The sequence below is a fragment of the Brachypodium distachyon genome, chromosome 2 (assembly GCF_000005505.3).
Source record: "Brachypodium distachyon strain Bd21 chromosome 2, Brachypodium_distachyon_v3.0, whole genome shotgun sequence".
In the NCBI taxonomy this organism is placed as follows: Eukaryota; Viridiplantae; Streptophyta; class Magnoliopsida; order Poales; family Poaceae; genus Brachypodium; species Brachypodium distachyon.
Genome location: NC_016132.3, coordinates 24,183,900 through 24,203,253, shown reverse-complemented (window position 1 = coordinate 24,203,253; position 19,354 = coordinate 24,183,900). Strand labels below are relative to the sequence as shown.

Genomic DNA, 19,354 nt, shown 5'->3' with positions numbered 1-19,354 from the left:
TCAGGCAGTCGCCCAAGAAAAAAAGAACTCCACGTTTTGACCCTTTGGCCTTCGTGCCTGCCACCGTCGAACAGAAAACCCTACCTCGCCGCCCCACCGTCGAATCAGACAAGAGCCCGTTCGCCGCCGGCTGGAAACAGCGCCGAATGGCGTCGGGATGCGCGGCGAGGGTTCCACATCCACCGTGCGCGGCTCCGCAGTCCCAGTGGGAGAGCTCGTGGGTCTCGGTACGCCCCCCGGCGAGGTCCAGCGCGTCAAGTATGTTTCCCCCTTTCGAACCCTTCTCTGCCTTTCTAATCTGCTTGCTATTAGGGGATATGAGATTGGCCGTGCGTTTTGGCAGGACGACGTGCCGCCGTGTGTGCTGTTAGCTTCAGGCCATGTATCGACATTCACAAGGTGAGTAGGAATGGAACCCTTGCTCCGTCGTGATTGGTGGGTGATCTCTACTTACATGTTTGAGTGCATGCTAATCATTTCGCTGTGGTATGACGCCTCGATTTTCTAGTGTATCCAAGTCATTTTGCTGCGGTACTATTCAAAACCGGACTAATAGTGCTAAAATCAGCATACTGTGCTCACCACTACATTTGTTTGTACAACTAGACCATAGGCAGCTCTGCAATCATCAAAGTTCAGACACCTCTGGCATTAACAGCATCGTTTATCTGATAGGTTGTTTTTGTAAACTCCTAGGGGAAAGTTAAACAGATTGTTGGCTCCACTCTCCGGGATGCATCAGATGATGGCTCGGCACTAGTGACAAACTTTGAATCAGACAAGTCTCCAGCAGAATTTGCAAATATTTATAAAGAAGATGGACTTGTTGGTGGGCATGTAATAATGCTTGGCGCAGACCCTGCAAGTAGTTCTGCTGCCCTGGAAGCACTACATGCATATCCTGGTGAGTATTATCTAGTTATTACCAGAGCTAGTATCATTTGCTTTGCTTCCTAACTGTCCATAACGGGCGTTCACTGTTATTCATGATGTTTATGGAATCAAAGTTTTTTGAATGTATTTTCTCATTCTTTCTAGGATTTGGATGTTTTTGTTGATTTCTTATATTGGATACAACTATACATGAATAGTAGTTTGTATTGTTTGAAAAATGAGTTAGCATTTGAGTCTGATAAATAATAGTTCTTGTTGAAAGTAAACTTATTATGCGACTTTATAATATGACAATCACATCTCATGCAATGAAGCTATATCTTCAATCTTGGTTCATAGCATTTTCAGCCGCTTAGTTTATTGCTTCTGATAATCTATTAACTAGTAAGTTCAGACCAACTTTCTATCCCGTCAAATCATTCTCTGAGATAACATACTAGAATATGGTCTTACTGCAAGAGCACTTTGGTGCTGTTTTTACATTATTTAAGGCTATTTCCACTAACTTTTGCCTTGCCAGAGTTTTCTGCACGTGCTAGCCATGCTTATGCAGTATTGTTTGTTTCTATTGCAAGCCATGAGATACCATCAATTTGAAATATTATAATAAATGTGGGCTATCATAATACTAGGTGGTTTGCAAGTTGGAGGTGGAATAAATTTGGAGAATGCAATGTCTTACCTTAATGAAGGGGCAAGTCATGTGATTGTAACTTCTGTACGTGTTAATGCTCTAATTTTGTGTAATAATGCCATTATTTTTTATGCCGTGAAATCTTTTACACTTCTGTTTTATATATGTGTGTTAGCTTATGGAGTAAGATTAGGGCCTGACCCGCATTATATTTCCACTTCCTATCCATATCTTATTCATGTGCAATATGCTAAAACTTCATTTTTTTTCCACAATAACGATATTGGTCTTTCCCCCAAACCTAAAATGGTGCCAAAGTCCAGAGCAAGGTTATCTATCAGTCCCCCATTGGTACAACTGTTGCCAATAATCTTCAGCTTGTGTTCGTTGCTATTATCACATTTTTGTGACTCCTTTACCAGTATGATTGCTTTGTGGCTTCCTGTTTTACTTGATGGCAAAGACTCCCTGAAAGCCTCATGGGTAAGGTGATCTTTTGTTCTCTCGGGGCAATCATTTAACTTGGTACCGAAAGGTACAGGGGTATCTCACCCTCCCAACCGAAGTTTCTTGGTCATGCTTGTTCACAGGGCAGTTTTCACTCTTGTTCGATACTACACTTGTTCTGATCCTTCACCAGACCGCGTGGTGTCTGCAGCTTCAGTTTTGTTTCCCATGTGACTGAAACACCTATAGGTGGAGACAATCTAGTAGCTAAATTCCATGTTCATTATCCCTCTTGTCCACTGCTAATGAGCAGAAACAAAGGAAATCGGCATCATTTGGGGTAAGAAATTCAAAGAGGTGATTAATGTGTCAATTGAACAAGCTAGTAACATTGCATAATTGTTGGCTGGTGCGATTCATAACTGTTAGCAGTACTGAAGCATTTGCAGCCTTAGACCACACATGTACATTTAATAGTTCTTTCGTTGGTTGTCATGTTGCATTTATGGTGCAAGTAAATTTTTGTAGAGACTTGACTTGTTGGGTTTATCGAATACTACAAGGTTCACTTGTGATTTTCAGCTACAACATAATTGCCATTTAGGAGCATTATGTTTTCTTCTTTCCAAACTCAAGTACACTTGTCTGACATGAGTTTCAGAGGGATACATAGATGTGTGTGTTACTTTTGCTTATGACAAGTTCTTTAAAGTTGAAAACAAAAGGATTTAAACAGAAAATATTTGAAACCAGCTGGTTACTACTTACTGGCCAGCGCCTGGGAAAACTTCCCACCTGTTTCTGTTGCTAATCAGTTTTTGTAGATTCCTCGTCAGATATTTGTAACTTATGTGTTCGAGTCTTTTATGCAGTATGTGTTTAGTGATGGCAAAATGAACATTGAAAGGCTGACCCAACTTGTCGAGCTTGTTGGGAAACAAAGGCTTGTTTTGGACCTTAGTTGTCGAAAAAAGGTATGAAATACATCTCGTGTCCAAACTTACAGTATGTTAATGCACTGAAAATTAGTGTTAATTTTACAATACTTGTTTCTTCTTGTCCGCCTTTTGAGTTTCGTAGGAAACTTACAAGATTCTCTATAATAGTAGCATGGTTTGTTGCCCTTTGTCATCCAAACATAGTGCACTGCCTCTCCCAATTGAAACAATTATAGTGAACACATGTTGACTAGTAGACAATTCCAACACATAAACAGTAAGCCTGAAAATGGAACACAATCATTTCCCTGATCGCCAATGTTATTACTGAGAACTCTTTCTATCTGCGGTTTATCTTATCGAAATATTCCTTGTTAGGATGGCAGATATGCCATTGTGACTGACAGATGGCAAAAGTTCAGCGATGTCTTTGTGGATGGGCCAACATTAGAACATCTTGCTGCCTATGCAGATGAGTTTTTGGTTCATGGAGTTGACGTGGAGGGCAAAAGGTGAACCATGTTTTTTTATTTAATTAATCTGTGTTTTGTTGATATGCAGTATAGTCACCCTTAATGGCAAAAATGCATATCTCCTGTATTCTCTCTCCTCCCAGGTACTAGAAAAGCTGTGAAATAAATAAATAAATAAAAAGGCACACCCTTTATGGGATATAGTTGGCCCTTGCTGGGATATAATATTCTTGTCATAATATATGCTGGGATATAATTATAGACTATAATGGAATGTTGGAGAGACTCCAACATCTCTTTAAGCCACATCATCAAGTAACAAGTGTTGGTCATGCAACTCTCGCTCCCCGTTCTCTCTCTCCGAGACTATTTTTGGCTTATCATACTAGTACATGCTTCACATGTCTATGTAAATTTTTACATTTACCATTCAACGACCACCTATATTTGGGGCACATTTGTTTTGAGCGGTGCTTAATTTTCTTCTTATTTTGCACCATGCTTTCCCTCAGCAACGTACGGGGCATTTGTCTAGTTGGTTCTAGAGATTAGACATTCATTTATTCAGTTGAAATCCCTCTTACATGCTAAACCATCATGTTCACCAAAACCAGCCAAACTTTATTGCAGTGCATAGACTATCCCATCCCATTCAATATCATTCCACAACCAAACACACTGTTAGCGTAGTCCGAAGAAAACGAAATGCTACTATTTGCAGGCAGAAATTGTTTTATTCTTCTATATGTGTTCAGTTAGAGTCCCCCCTTTCTTGTTATATGAGTTCTAACTTCTGAAGTTCAAGAACTTACTGGTGACTGTTCGGTTGTGCAACCGTTGCAGGTTAGGAATTGACGAGGAACTTGTGGCACTATTGGGACTTCATTCACCTGTATGTGCATTAGTTTAACTTGAAATTTTCAGTTATTTTTTGCATTTTCATTCTTTCTTTTAGAATCCTTTTATCCTCCATTTTCGCTTTGTGACTTCGTCTTGTTGTTTTTATCTAACAGTTGAGTAAAGTAAATGCAGTGTAGCAATTTGTATCAATCAAACACTAGTTACTCAGCCATCTTTCCATGCTTGATCCTATTGAACTGGCATGTACTTAGAAAAGAATTTTAATTATATTTATTTTATGCCAGAAGTTCAAATTTATGTTTGTAGTCGCTGTAGTTTATGGCTTTATGCTTACGCATGCTTCATTTTGTCTTTGGCTCTGCAGATCCCCACAACTTACGCTGGGGGGGTGTCGACAATGGAAGACCTGGAGAGGATAAAGAAAGCAGGAAAAGGTCGAGTTGATGTTACTGTTGGTAGTGCTCTAGATATATTCGGAGGAGATTTGCCTTACAAGCATGTTGTGCTTTGGCACGAGGAGCAAAACATGGTTAGCCAACGGTGAAGAAATTGTATGTTTTTTAGAGCATGATTGTAGTTGAGCTCAGATGTGATTCCCACCGACCATCACCATCCGGTTAGACTTGCCTGTAAACATACCGTCACCGTGTAAACATTGTAGTCCGAATAGTTTTTTGGGGCTTCTGTGACAAGCGGAGGTGCCAATACGGCACTATAGAGCATCAGGGCTTGACTAGCCAAACTGCTCAAGGTTATTGGGTTCTAATGTGGTCCTTTTACATTCTGTTGTATTGTACTCCCTCCGTTTCATAATTCTTGTTGAAATATTACATGTATCTAGACGTTTTTTTAAATAGATACATCTATTTTGGTGCAAATTTGAGACGAGAATTATGAAAGAGAGGCAGTAACTACGAATAAGAAGTGTACTAATGGATCGAAAGTTTTATAGATGGGTTGCCGCTAGCAGCAACTCGTGACGTTATCAAGTTTATATTAATAAAAATACTAGAATAATCACAACGATACCATAAAACTGTAAACATGGTACCTTTTGCTAACGCACAGGCGCCTGGTTTGTTTCTGAAAAACAGTACATGCGTCAGCCGTCCGATGCGTGCATCGGTTCAATTTATCGCTGGGTGCCCCAACCGCTTGACCGCTTCTTTCTTCTGCCCACCCGTTGACCACTCAGAGCTCGAGAAAACAAAAGGTAAGGGGAAATGAGAGGCGGCGCACTCCCGTCGCAGGAGAGAGGAGACGCGGATGTGGAGGTTCGCCGGGAGGGGGGAGGGCACAGCGGAGGCACGTCGAGGAAGAGGAAGGGGTGGCGTGCTCGTCGGCGGCGGAGGCTGCTTCTGTCCCCACCAGGTGAGCACCATTGGAGGGGGCTGGAAGAGCAGGAGGTAAGTACTCCTGGCCATCGTCCTCCTCATCTCCTACCTCCGGCCGATGTCCATGCGCCTGCCCCCCAATCTCCGCCCCTATGTCCTCCATCTCCAGCTCCGCCGCCGCCTGAGCCCCTCGGCCTAATCCCTCCTCTCCTGCCAGTTCAACTGTCGTTCGTGCGCCCAGCCTCTCTCTGATGTGATTCCGTCCACCACTCGTAATGGGGATTCTCTTACTTGTGCTGTAACATGTGTTTGTGGTGCTTTTGGCCGTCTGTGGAAGATGCAATTGACCTGACTTGAGAGTGAATTTTACTTTAATCTACATAAGTGGTGGTTTATCTGTGCCACACATTTCATAGGGGGTGGCCGTTGGCAGTGAATTTTGCTTTTCATGTACACTAGCGTCAGGTTGAACTTTACCTGGAAGAGACAGTTGTGTTTGTACTGTGACTTTTTTGTTGTTCTACCTTGAGAGCAAGGCATATTTGCAGAATTATTTTTCTATTTGCATTATGTCATTTATGGGGCTATCATTGCTTTTTTCCATCCCTTGAAAATTTTGCTCTAACAGAACCATAAATTTCTGAATTTTGATAGACTAGAAGGTGTTGGTTGTAGCAAAACACAAAGTAGCATATCGTTTTAGCATGTGTTAATTTGAACATATTACCTAGAAAGAAGACTAGCTTCTTTGTACTAGTTCAATGTTTTTGCTCTTTTACAGGGAACAACACACATGCAACCATTTTACTGTCAGTGCGTGTTCATTTGTGCTTCCCTTTTTTTCTCATTGATGTTGGGTAGTATACCTGTGCTGATTAGGAAACATACACTGATAGACAAAGGATTTACCTTAAGTGACTTGCTAACTAGTCATTGCTACACATGCCTTTGATTTACTGCTCTTTGTCTTTAGTCGTTGATGTGAGATGGTCCTCTCAACTAGTATACTCCACACGCCTTTGATTTTTTGGTGGGAATTCTCAGTGATTTTTGTCCACTGTTCTTGCTTCACTTAATTTGATAGAAGTTAGGCTAGGTTGCACTAGCGTAATGCCGAGAAGTGTATTTTTGAGAAGCTCTCTGTTTATCAGCTTGAAGCCTCTTCCACTTGTTGTATATATATATTTTTTAGGCGATTATGGTGATCCATCAACGTATTTTGTCTGCATTTAGAGGGGATATTCTCCATGCTCAAAAAGGAAAAAGATGAAGCGAAAATACAAACATAAAATCGTAATACTTGTGTCTATCAGTTTTACAAGGAAGGCACTGCAACCTCTTTAACTGAAACTTTTGCATACATGTCAATTAAGGTCTTTTATGATTTGTGGTAATTCTAATTTCTCTTTGTGTGAAATCTGGGCTTATCATTTCAGTCTGTCTAGGGACATCAGTTATGTCACTTGTGTGTTATTAAGTGGTGTTCGGTTTCAGTTAGCTAATTTTAGTGATTGAAATTGGGTTTTTCTGTGTACAGTCAAAAGGCGAGAGAAGCTTTTGGAGGGGATTTATGCTGCCTAAAGGGGACAAGCTCTGCCTAAGATTTGCAGCTTTTGGTTTGCTGTAAGGTTATTCACACACACACACACACTATTTTTCTACTTTTCAGATCTCTTTGAGTCATTTGGTATTGTTTCGATTTGGTTTCTGCTAGATGTTGTTGCAGAAAAAAGAAGATTTTGGCCTGATTTTGTTTCTGATGCACTCGCTTGTAGGACGCAATGAGGCGGATGCACGGAGGGACGAGGATGGGAGCGGCAGCGTGGACGGCGAGACCAGTAAGCAGTGATTCTCTGCAAGACGCTCACGGCGTCCGACACCAGCATGCACGGCACCACCCTTCTAATTTAATTGCAATTACTCAATGCCTTGCACAATTGCATCACCCTTCTAATTTAATTGGAATACTGTTAACTTTTTGCAATTCCAATTGTTGCCAGCTGCAACTGCAGTTTCATTTTTGGGTTTATAGGTGTTTTTCACCAATATTTGGACTTCACTGCAAGATGTTTGGTGCAAAGAGTGTTCTGGGCCCTCATTTGTGTTCTATCCACTTATGTTTTTGTTTTTTTCTCAGCTCCCCTTCTGTTTATCGTTCCCTCTTCAATTGACTTGAAAGGATTTCACAAATTTATGTGAAACAAACTAGTAGGACCCATTTTTTGCACTAAGTTTTGCACTGCCCTTTTAATGCAAATTTGTTTCTTTTCTGTTTTGCAATACTGATTGCAGCTCCAGCCTTTCTCATTCTCAAAACTGTTCATGGCTCTCTTAATATCTTGAATGCAATTTTTTGCACCTGAAGTTTTGCCGATTGCGGTTCTATTTTTATGGTTTTCTGCACGTGTATCCTTGCTGATTGTAGTGTTTCGATTTTTGAAATTGCATCCAATCTAATTTCGGGGGTTGGTTTTTCTCATGTAGCTTTGCTGATTGTAGTCCTTACAAAGTGCAATTGCATTGCAGTTGAAATTGCTCGCAATCTACTACCTCCATTCCTAAATTGTTGTCGAGGATCGGAGGGAGTATTTTTTTTACTGAAATTGCATGTCTTCGCAGCTGCAATTCCAGCTTGGAGTTAGTGCAATTATCTTATATTTGCTTAAGACCGATTTCCTTGCTGTCATTCCGTGCTGTATTGCACGTTTTTTACTGAAAAGGTACAAAATTTCTATTTTTTCCTTGTTGTCATTCCTTTGTTGGTGCCATATCTTCATGGAAATCTGCATGTACTTCAATACTTGCAATCGAGCATGTTATCAAATGCAATCGCAGATGTTTAAAACTGGCATTGCAGCCCAGTATGTTTGTTCCTTCATTTTTGTTGATTGTGACTTCTGTTTCTTTTTCTTAGATGGATCTACTTATGTTGTATGGACAATTTGGCGAGGGAAGGTAGAGTTTTCCTCAAATCATCAATGAACATGTACTCATTTTCTCTTTGCCTTGCTGTGATCTCTTTGTTGGTGTTATTTTTTAACTAAATTTGCATGTCTTTGACTTCTTGCAATCGAGCATTGTATCAAATGCAATTGCAGTTGTTTAATACTGGAATTGCAGCCCAGTATGTTTGTCGATTCATTTTGTCAATTGTGACTGATGTTTCTGTTGCTTAGATGGATCTACTTATGTTGCATGGACAGTTCGATGAGGGAAGCTAGAGTTTTCCTTGAATCAGCAATGAACAGGTGCTCATTTTCTGTTTTGCCTAGCTGTGATCTGTTTGTTGGTGTCATTTATTTAACTTAAATTGCATGTACTTTACTACTCGCAATCGAGCATCGTATGAAATGCAATTGCAGTTGTTTAATACTGGAATTGCAGCCAGTAATTTTGTTCATTATTTTTTGATTCTGAGTTTTATCTTGAGGTTGTTTGAATTTGTCACTCAGTCAGTGTAGTTTGTTTCCCCTTACCATAGGTGAATGCATGATTCTGGTATTACGAGGCTGGCTTTTAAACCATTAGGTGCATGTTTTTCTTATAATATGTTCCTTTGTGTGTCTGGTTTCTTTTAAACGAGTAGAAGACTGGTTTTATTTGAATTTTCAGGCGCCTGTTTTTCTTTCAGAAATCAGGTGCCTGTTTTGGTATCTAAAAACAGGCGCCTGCTGTATAGACAGACCCGATACATCCATTTTTGGGCAAATTTGAGACATGAGTTATGGAACAGAGGGAGTATAATCGATATAGAGAGAATTCTACGAATATATAAATGCAAAATATTTGAATTCCAGACTTCATTGGCAGAGAGATTTGATTTCCATACATATTCAGCTGAGACCAGTTGATGCAGGCGGTGTAACAACAAAACTACTGTATGATCCAAGACCCCGGCAGGAACAGAACAAAAATGGCACTTGCTTGTATCGGCACAGCTTCCATGTGATTCCTGCTGAGCAAAGGGTCTCCATATGTTCGGGCTTATAGCGCTGCAGCGAGAGAAGGAAGAGGAGAGCTTGGACTTTGCTATTCTTATAGTAACACATGTTGTTGCTTGTATAAATTATTTAATGGTCCAAACAAATTCAGAATTTATGAAAATTTGAGGGTAGGGTTAAGATGGGAAAATTCACCTTCAGTATTCAAAAATTTCAGAGCAAATTCTCTAGAATTATTACTTTTTTGGTACTGTTGAGTACTAATATTGAGATTAAACCGACTTCTTTTTTCTGGGACACATGCACACCATTGAAATTTGATTTACCATATTCCAATGACATATACCATTCATATATTATATAGCAATGACATATCGTGCATATATCATACACCATTCCTATATCATATACCGATGATATATATCAATTACATATACCATTCATATGCCATATACCAATAGAAATATACATGCCAGAGTTTCAAACTTTTTAAGGTGGATTTTCTCATCTTAAGACTACACTGAATTTTTTATAAAATTATGACTTCATTTGGACCATTAAATAATTTATACAAACAACAAAATGTGTTAGTATAAGAATAGGAAAGGAGATGATTTTATCCTCCCCCATCTCAGCACCGAGCCGCCCCCACGTGCCATCAAGCCGCCCCGCTACTGATTGAGCGCAAGGGAATCTCCGCTTTGGTGCTTGTATGCAACCGGAGGTTACAGGAAAGCGAAGGTAGGAAACCGGAGAAGACCACAGGAGGAACATAACAAAAATGGAAGGAAACCGGAGGTTTCAGAAAACGAAGGTACGGAGTAGTAAGCTGGAGAAGACTCGGAAGTCTGGTGAGTGCAGTAGCATCGTGTGCTGATCCCGGTCTTGCTCGTACGGTCTTTGCTTGTATGCTTTTTTTTATTATGTCTTCGCTTGTATGCAACCTGCCTCTGATAAGTGATACGAATCGCACTAAGATGTTTTAGCCTTTTAGGCCATATACAAATCGCATGGCTTATCAGAAATCCCGAACACAAGACTACACAAGACAAGCAAGCCGTAGAAGGACGCCAGACGGACTCGTACAGGAATCGTGTTCTTCCTCCGTGCAGAATTTCTGAACAGAGCAAGCTGACCTCGTTGATGACACGGTAAGGAAAAGATTTTCTTCCTTGAACTTTCTATGAAATTCAAATTTCGGTTTAGAACTTTTTTTATGCAACTGAACTGCAATTGTGTACTCATTGGTTTCGTCAACCGAGTCCGACCTTCAACCCGACAAAAACCACACAATACTCCATGTATTTTACTCCCTCCTTTTCAAAAACAAATGGCACGCACACATTTTAAAAATTTACTTTGACCAATAATTAGAGTAATGATTTTAAGGTTGCGTGCTACAAAAATTATATCATTTGATTTGTATTTTAAATACGTTTTCAACGGTATAAAATCTATAACATATAATCTACATATTATCGGTTAATTTTTGTCAAAATTCGACCTCGAAATGCCCCCGCGTCATTCTTTATGAAAAAAGAGGGAATATCCTTTAACTTTGACTAGCAACTCGACCAACAACATAAGTTACATGCTAAAAAAAATCATCACTTTTGTTTTTGAATTTTTCTTTCAATACAGAGTAATATAAATTTACTTCCTCCGTCCAACAAAGGATGTCTCAAATTTATTAAAATTTGGATATATCTAGACATGACTTAGTATATAAATGCATTCAAATTTAATCAAAGTTGAGACATCTTTTGTTGGACGGAGGGAGTATAAAACATAATCCACACAAATTACTGAGAAGGCAGCATCATGCTAGGGATTTTATTAGCCGTGTGTATAATCAAAAGAAAATGATTTTTTACCGGCCTCGTCGTTGTAAAAACTGTTCATTCATTCGATGCAACGTTAAGCGTGGCAGCAAGTAATGAAGAAGAATGTCTGATGCTGTCTTTGGCCGTGCCATGTGCGGGTGGAGCCCTGAGCTAAGCGTCATTAGAAAAGTAAATCGCCCGCGCACCACGGCACCACTGCCACTTACACCGTTGCATCCTGCCACTTATGTCCCCCCTCTTTGACCCCACACCACACCAGCTGCGTTTCATTTAAATAAAATCATGCTCCTAACCCCGTCAAAATTCCTTATTTACTCGCAGACCCCCCTTGATCAAAGTGATGTTTCTGCTTAAACAAACTGGAGTAGGTGCTCTGGTTTAGCTAATCCCCAATAAAAAAGCTCCTCCCTCCGATCCATATTACTTGTCGCAATATTACATGCATCTAAATATTTTTTAAACATACATATATTCATATCTGGAAAAATTTGAGACAAGTAATATGGTTCGGAAGAGTAAAAAAAAAGGAGTCGCACGCAAATCTCCCCGTGTTTATTCGATGGTCTATTTAGCATTCAATTGACCAAAACCAACACCCTGTCAATCAAGTTTCCCTGAAATCTAGGTTCCGCCAAAAATCTAAATTCTTTTTTATTTTTGCAGGAAATCTAAGATCAGCCCCAATTCAAATGACTAACTAACAGAAAAAGAAAACAAACATTATGGGCGCATGCGTGTGAAAAAAAACATTATGGGCAGTGCATCAAGTGGGACACGTTACCCAAGACGGATTTTGGCTCAATTTATCTTCACTTGCAATGTCAGAAAACAGTTATATCCTTCAAGGAAGGATATCGCGAAAACAATTCACTGCATACCCCTTGAAATCTCCATAATTACCACCTGATCCTCTTGCATAACTTGTCTTTAGTAAGAACTCAGAATATGCCATCTATGTAAGGGCTCCAATGCAAAAAAAAACCCTTCAAAACGGCCTAACACTTCATTTAATCATCAGTGGCCTACCCTTTGTGATCCTAATCTCAAACCAAATCTGCTTCCGCAAGCTCCAAAGCTTCAAGCATCGACCACCTCCTCCAGTGCTCCTGCTTCCTCTTCTTCATTCGCACCAATCTCCGCCTCCCATGGTTGGAGTAACAGAAATCACAAGATAGTCTACAGCGGAGTGGAGTAGCGAGGTGGTCAAAGCAGTTCCAACTTCCAACCACCGCGCCCGCAGGCCGCAGCCATGCGTCCTACGCCTGCGGCCGTGGCGCTCCTCCTCGTCGTCCTCTGCCTCGGCGGAGGCGGCGGCCGTGAGGCCTCAGCGTCGTCGGACTTCGACTACCCGGCAGCGTTCAACTTCGGCGACTCCAACTCCGACACCGGCGGCCGCATCGCCGCCGGCTTCGAGCCCATGCCCCCTCCCTACGGCTCCACCTTCTTCGGCAGCCCCTCTGGCCGGTTCTCTGACGGCCGCCTCATCGTCGACTTCCTCAGTAAGCAACCCCTCCCGATTTCCATCTATTCCTGCTGTGTGTGTCTCGTTAACCGCCGCTTTGTTGACATCTGAATCGCGCCACTAGAAACGGTGCAGAGGCGATGCTGCTTCTCCCTGAATTGCACGAAAGAAATTGATGTCTCGTAGATTGTCGAAATGATTCGTTAGTGCCTCTGATGATTATTGGTAGGGATGTTGCACGCGAAAAGAGTCGGTGTACCGTGTACGGGTGATATACGGATGATTTGGTTTTGCGTGGATCTTTGAAGACAGTGTGCCCATCTGGTCCGGGCGGTGGTTGGAGGAAAGGGCGAATTGGTTAGTGTTGTCGTTTGCCTGATAGGTCAAATGCCACCGGGCGGTGGTTAGGAGTGGAGATCTATGCATCACCACTGCAACTGGTCCTTGGTAGTTGCACACACTGTTCTAACACTATATTACTCGAGGAATTTTGCTGGACGTGGGGGTCCAGTCCAGTTCGTGCAATCTGGCACCCCTGTTTGTTGCAACATTCTGGTGGGTTTCGGTGGATCTGTGGGGAAAGCAACTGCTGCTTATTGATGGAATTCATCGTAATCACGGAAAATTGAGAGACTGTTTCAATCTGGCTGCCTTCCCTACCGGCTGTAGCGACTGAGACCTATCATGTACTTTCATTTAACTAGTTTGTAAGGACAGTGCTTTGCAGCTGACTTTGATCAATTAAATCATTACGAGGCCGTGTAATGATGGGAGCTTGGAGGAGAAACATGTCTAGTAATAGTTTGGAGGAGTAGCTAAGAAGCAAACAAATTGCTAGCACAGTTCTCTTTGCAGAAAATAATATTTTCTGAAAGTTATGCTGTCAGCGAATCATCACTAACTTACAAGCATGAATTCCTTGGTTTGATGACAATAAGTGGAATGAGAAGAAGTTGTGCAGTATCAGTTTCATTGGCACACAACAAAATTTATGAAAAATTATGCAAAGGTGTATGGCTGGTAAGCTGGGCCATTTGGCTTACTCATATTAGGAAGTTCTTTAGTGGGAGCAGTATTGCATTATTTTTGTCAGAAATAATGATTTGCACTGAGTGTTGATTCTCTTGACATGACTGTAAGCTGTTTTTCTTACTTAGTCGAAGAACAAATCAAGTGGTCTGATGTATGTTTCTTGAACTTCTCCTTGTAGTGGATGCGATGGATATGCCATTCCTCAACTCGTACTTGGATTCTGTTGGTGCACCTAACTTCCTGGCAGGTGTTAATTTTGCTCAAGCGGGCTGTTCAATTACTCCAGCAACTGCAACATCTGTCAGTCCGTTTTCCTTCGGTCTTCAGATTAAGCAATTCTTTGCATTCAAGGAAAAAGTCACTAAGCTGCTCTCTAAAGGTATGACATTAACAAGTTGTCTTGTACTTGCATGCCACAACTTTGGATATAGCGGAGTCCTAAAATAGAATGTCTTATTCAGCATCCTATATGCATTTAATCTGTACTGAAACCATTGAGTTAAAATAGTCTGAACTCATGAAAGATCTCAGCAAAATAACTAGAACCATCAAAATGATTAAGTACGCATAATGTTAAGTGCATACCGTATTTGTGAAGGACCAACTAAGTTTCTTATTCTTCATCAGGTAACTTAGACTACGACATTTTTTTTTAAGGTTAAAGGCTGTAGGTAAAGTGCCTACAGTCATATATTAAAATGAAATGTAACTGTGCAAAGTGAGAAAAAGAAAGAAAGATGCAGAACTAACTAAATTCTGCAGCCAAGAGGCAAAATTATCTAAAATTCTGCAGCCATGAGACTACAACAATTTGCAACGGTCGTAACATATTTGGTATTGTTGTACTGAGTGCAATCGTAAAATTTAAGGCTTGATGTTGTAATAGGTCTAGGGCTATGCCGTTTAAGTGGTCTCACAAGCTTTCATTTTTTTTTAATTTAGTTTTCAAGTATTTCAACTGATGGTTTAATCAGATGACTTCTCAATACAACTGATAATCACCCAATGAATGGAACTCTATTTGTAACAGAATTGCTTTATCATACTTTTTTCAGGAGATAGGTACAGGCGGTATATTCCTCAGTTGGATTACTTTTCAAAGGGACTCTACATGTTTGATATTGGTCAAAATGACCTTGCTGGTCAATTCTACTCGAAAACAGAGGACCAAGTCATTGCATCCATTCCGACTATTTTGCTGGAATTTGAAACTGGGCTAAAGGTTTGTAGTTATATACTTCAGTGCATATGCTAGTCATATTTGCTTCAGTGTATTTTGGTAATTACACTGCTAATAGAGGTAAAAACTCTGGATGTAGTTCATATAGGTTCCGGATTATGCATTATTGGATCTTGCTATACTCTTCTAGTTATATACGTCTTGTGGAAGTTCCTAACTCCTATATTCTTTTTATCATCTATAATTTGACCTTAGAGTCTGTACTCCTTATTTCAGTCACTATACGAGCAAGGTGCCAGGAAATTCTGGATCCACAATACAGGCCCTCTCGGTTGCTTACCTCAAAACATAGCTCTTTTTGGCAAAGACCCATCACAACTGGATGAAGTTCATTGTGTAACAAAGCACAATCGTGCTGCAAAGATTTTTAACTTACAGCTGCATGCACTTTGCACAAAGTTAAGAGGTCAATTTGCTGGAGCTGATATCACTTACATTGACATCTACTCCATCAAGTACAGCCTGATCGCCAATTATTCTCGATATGGTAAGCAAACTACACTTCAACATATTCTCTAGTTATAAAAACAAACTAATGCACAAGATATCGTTTGGTGTCCATTTACCAGGAAAGATGTTTTCAAGAATTCTAATCAAGCTTAAGTAGAAGGCTTATGATGAAATTTTACAATCATTCCTGAACAAGTGCTAGCAATGATCAGCCCACTAAAGGAGGGAAAACAAAGATGCTTTAGTTTTTGTCTCTTTGCTCATCCTGCCTAGTCTTTGTCTCTTTGACTTCCGTGTACTATGGGTTTTTACATTTGTTGAACTATTTAACGCAGTAATATTTTTTAGCAATAATTCAAGTGATTTTTTTTAATTTGCACTTCAAAATCTTGCAGGGTTCGAGAATCCAACACAAGCATGTTGTGGATATGGAGGGCCACCCCTGAACTATGATGGTCGAGTACCGTGTGGACAGACAAAGTCTGTAAATGGCAATCTTGTAACTGCAAAAGGGTGCAGTGACAGTACTGAATATGTCAACTGGGACGGAATACATTACACAGAAGCTGCAAATTTCCACATTACATCACAGATTCTGACCGGGAGACACTCCGATCCTCCATTCGTTGACAAGATGCCATTCCTCCTAAAACCGAGATTCTAATGAGCTGGTATTTACCCCACTGAATTAGCAAACCACTGCAAGTTTGTATTGATAGCAAATGATGTATTTATCACTTGTTAATAATCTTATATGGCTTCTTTTCAATTGTCCAAGACTGTCATGCCTGATGTGCGCCCTTCCCTCTGCAAAACTACCAAAGGTTTCGGTTTTTTTCCAAGTTATCGGCGGAGATCTGCCTTTTGATTAATAGATTGAGTTTGGAGTAAATACCGGGGAGCACACAAAAATTACATTCAATGAAAACAGGGACTAAGTCGAAAAGAGAAGTTGAGAAGTTTATAACAAGATTTCATTTGTAGAATGCAAGTTTTGAAGGAAAGTTTCGCACTCTGCAAGCACTTAATGGCATCGAGTATTGACGAACTGAGGTAAGAAACGGTTGTTTTACATCAAGTTAACGACAGATATGTATGTCCATTTGAGCTACCGCAAGCAGATTAAGTTACCAATGGGTGAGAATTTCTTCTGAATCCTGCAGGAACTGAACTGATTCCTGTGAAATTCAAGTCCCAAACAGTCCCTTCATCCGCACACTGCAGTACTGCACAGAAGAATGCGCTTGCATGTTTTGATCACTCACCCTGTGTTCACTTCTAAAAATTCCAACGGAAAACCGTGGGGAGGAACCGAACAATTTCCTTCTTCTCTCGAGTAATTAATTTACTGTGCATCGCACGCTGCTGGATCACTTCTTGGAGATGTAGGCGTAGTACTGCGCCATGGGCACGACGAAGGCGATGACGAGCAGTCCCCCGACGACGAGCGTGAACTGTCCGCGCTTCTCCTCCGTCTCCTCCTTGCTCTTGAAGTTGGACTCCCGCTTGCTCTCCTGGAACGCCGGCCCACCCGGGTCCGGCAGCCCGTCGATGGCCGCCACCAGCCGCTTCGCCGTCGAGTAGATCGCCTCGTTGTACTTCTCGTCCGTCGCCAGCACTGCAAGGAGAGCAGAGCTCCGTAGTTTAGTTTTCCGTGCTAGCTCGATCGCCGTACATCCCTCCGGGAAGGGGGAAGGGGGAAGCTAACTAAGTAACCTGGCAGGTTCTCGGAGACGGTGGCGTCGAGGATGGCGTCCCCGACTGCCTGCACGAATGCGGGGCCGCCGGTGATGGCGCCTTCCTTCTGGCTGGTGACGAGCACGACGATCCCCTTGTTGCCGCCCTCCTCCACCGTCGGGTACCACTTCTCCAGCACTTGGTCCGCGTACTCGAACGCGTCAGCCTTGCTCTGCGTCGCGCAATTGAGGGGCAGAGTGAGCTTAATTGGCAGCCTAAACGCCGGCTGAATCCTGATCAGCTACGAGTTAATTACGTACCGTGAGCTTGCGGACGGTGACGAAGTTGATCCGGATGTTCTTGCGGGCCTCGAGGTCGCGGGCGAGCCGCTTCACGTCGGACTTGGTCACGCGGCTCAGCACGCCCGCGTCGTCCACCACGTACGTGTCGGCCGGCGGGCCATCGTTCAGCACGTCGAACTCCGACGCCACGGCCGGGGCCGGAGCCGGCGCGAGCGTGAGCGCCAGAGACAGAGCTGCCGCGGCCATGCCATGCTGCAACAACGAAACCCAGCTGCTCCCAACGACGCCGTCCCCTCGAGAAGAAGCAACGACCGCCTGCGGCTTCCTGAGCAAGCAGGAGATCGTGGTAGGCTTGCACGAGGCGGCGGGAGGTACTAGCTTCGTCGTCTTGGAGGAGGAGCCGCGGAGTGCTGGGCTGAGCAATGCGGAGGGGGAGAGGAGGGTCTCCATTAGCATTTCGGGAGAGGATGGAGTTTGTGAGGGGGGGAGAGATCGCCGGAGGAGTTTCCTTCCTTCCTCCGCTAGCTGGCTGTTTCCGTTTTGGTTTGGATTTTTGTGGAACTTGGATATTGTGATTGGGTGGCTGGGATTCTGGATTCGGATAAGGCGCGGGTGCCAGCGTGGACGGACGCCCCGCATGTCTCGTCGTCCGAGAGCCGGGGAATGCCCAGGTGTCTTTAGAACTTAACTTAATCGGGACATGGAACCAAATAATGACACCTGCTCTGATGTTCAATTGCGTTTAGTTTCAATTTTAAGCCCAATCGCAAATCACGCTGGTGTACCAGTATTAGTGTATCAACCAAAACACTAGCCTCAATGTCCATTAAGATTTCGTCTGGCATTGCGGTTGATTATCGCAATCCCATTTTCTCATCCGTTTGCTATTTTAGTGTTTGTCTGCCGACTTAAATTATAATCGGCAGAAAAAAGCGCAAAAACGTGTTAGAGAGCAAGTATACGTAGAAAAAAAAATGCATCGGAAGTGTAAACCACCATCTCTCTTCTCTTTAATTGTCCCACGTCTGATGAGTTAAGTGCATGAAAAATGTCATTGGGTTTGATTTCCGTGTAATGAGAGAGACGATTTTTCTTAGTGTAAACTGTTTAAAAAAAAGAGAAGTACAATCTTTTATGAACAAATTTTAAACCCAAACGTACACTTATTTCTGAACAAAGGGAGTCAATGTATTCTAGATGGTCTAGATATCATATTTTATTTGCTCAGATGGTTTGGATGATTTGATAACATGGCTTAATTGGAGAGCTCTACACACATCCTACTAGTTAACCTATAATAAATCATCTATACTACGCAAGTGAAAACAAACAAAGAAGGACACTAGGTCAACAATTGCCATACATCTCTATCTCTACTACTTAAAAAGGCACGAACTTAGCAGGAAAATCAAATCTGGACCATAGATAAGCTCTAACCAAACGATCCAGGTTCATTTGTTCTCCGCCCGATAATTACGTCGCATCTCATCCCGCACGCAAACTGAACGCAAAAAAAAGGAAAAAAACAAGCCGCCGCAACAGCGCCTTCCGCCCGATAGCCCCTTAATCCCCGCAAAATAAGCATCCAGAATTCCAGATACACACCGTCCGCCGCTGTCCCGCGTCGAGCAACGTCCGCTGTCGTCGCCGTTCCTTGCCGTCGTACACTGCGCCATGCCGCCAACCCGACGCTGCAGTCGCTGCCATCGCGCGCGTCACTGTCGCCCCCGCCGACTGTCTGCCGCCGCCCATCACCGACTTCGCTTGCCGCCGGCCTCCCAGCCTAGCCCTCTGCCACACAATTCTGCCCAGTTCAATGCCAGGC

General features: G+C 42.2%; 3 protein-coding genes across 16 annotated transcripts; 2 read left to right on the top strand and 1 right to left on the bottom strand.

Moving 5' to 3' along the window:
- Position 1: 1 nt before the first annotated feature.
- LOC100845389 (1-(5-phosphoribosyl)-5-[(5-phosphoribosylamino)methylideneamino] imidazole-4-carboxamide isomerase, chloroplastic) lies at positions 2 to 5,103 on the top strand. Its single transcript, XM_003568438.4, has 8 exons — positions 2 to 258; positions 344 to 399; positions 697 to 904; positions 1,527 to 1,612; positions 2,848 to 2,949; positions 3,292 to 3,425; positions 4,230 to 4,278; positions 4,612 to 5,103. The coding sequence occupies exons 1-8, from the start codon at positions 147 to 149 to the stop codon at positions 4,789 to 4,791; spliced, it is 927 nt and encodes a 308-aa protein (XP_003568486.1). The 5' UTR covers positions 2 to 146; the 3' UTR covers positions 4,792 to 5,103.
- Positions 5,104 to 5,434: 331 nt separating this feature from the next.
- LOC100822319 (GDSL esterase/lipase At1g54790) lies at positions 5,435 to 16,910 on the top strand. 14 transcript variants are annotated; one of them, XM_024459079.1, is made up of 11 exons: positions 5,436 to 7,209; positions 7,357 to 7,419; positions 8,496 to 8,536; positions 8,758 to 8,829; positions 9,438 to 10,373; positions 10,517 to 10,673; positions 12,030 to 12,865; positions 14,039 to 14,239; positions 14,916 to 15,082; positions 15,317 to 15,587; positions 15,946 to 16,327. In XM_024459079.1, the coding sequence occupies exons 7-11, from the start codon at positions 12,616 to 12,618 to the stop codon at positions 16,212 to 16,214; spliced, it is 1,158 nt and encodes a 385-aa protein (XP_024314847.1). In that variant the 5' UTR covers positions 5,436 to 7,209; positions 7,357 to 7,419; positions 8,496 to 8,536; positions 8,758 to 8,829; positions 9,438 to 10,373; positions 10,517 to 10,673; positions 12,030 to 12,615; the 3' UTR covers positions 16,215 to 16,327. The 14 variants fall into 14 exon arrangements, with proteins under 14 accessions (XP_010231395.1, XP_024314847.1, XP_024314848.1 ...); XM_024459080.1 differs by having other exon boundaries at positions 5,436 to 7,204; positions 8,758 to 10,373; XM_024459082.1 differs by lacking the exon at positions 8,496 to 8,536.
- On the bottom strand, positions 16,503 to 18,084 carry LOC100844172 (UPF0603 protein Os05g0401100, chloroplastic). Its single transcript, XM_003568434.3, has 3 exons — positions 17,548 to 18,084; positions 17,267 to 17,459; positions 16,503 to 17,168 (listed from the first exon to the last, which is right to left on the bottom strand). The coding sequence occupies exons 1-3, from the start codon at positions 17,983 to 17,985 to the stop codon at positions 16,921 to 16,923; spliced, it is 879 nt and encodes a 292-aa protein (XP_003568482.1). The 5' UTR covers positions 17,986 to 18,084; the 3' UTR covers positions 16,503 to 16,920.
- Between the last annotated feature and the right edge of the window lie 1,270 nt (positions 18,085 to 19,354).

Coding starts and splice junctions, on each gene's coding strand:
- LOC100844172 (XM_003568434.3), bottom strand. CDS start 17,985: ATGCTAATGGAGACCCTCCTCTCCCCCTCCGCATTGCTCAGCCCAGCA. Junction 17,460..17,547: donor TCACCGTCCGCAAGCTCACG/GTACGTAATTAA, acceptor TGCGCGACGCAG/AGCAAGGCTGACGCGTTCGA. Junction 17,169..17,266: donor CGTCTCCGAGAACCTGCCAG/GTTACTTAGTTA, acceptor CTCTCCTTGCAG/TGCTGGCGACGGACGAGAAG.
- LOC100822319 (XM_010233093.3), top strand. CDS start 12,616: ATGCGTCCTACGCCTGCGGCCGTGGCGCTCCTCCTCGTCGTCCTCTGC. Junction 15,083..15,316: donor AATTTGAAACTGGGCTAAAG/GTTTGTAGTTAT, acceptor TCCTTATTTCAG/TCACTATACGAGCAAGGTGC. Junction 15,588..15,945: donor CGCCAATTATTCTCGATATG/GTAAGCAAACTA, acceptor AAAATCTTGCAG/GGTTCGAGAATCCAACACAA.
- LOC100845389 (XM_003568438.4), top strand. CDS start 147: ATGGCGTCGGGATGCGCGGCGAGGGTTCCACATCCACCGTGCGCGGCT. Junction 400..696: donor CATGTATCGACATTCACAAG/GTGAGTAGGAAT, acceptor GTAAACTCCTAG/GGGAAAGTTAAACAGATTGT. Junction 2,950..3,291: donor ACCTTAGTTGTCGAAAAAAG/GTATGAAATACA, acceptor ATTCCTTGTTAG/GATGGCAGATATGCCATTGT.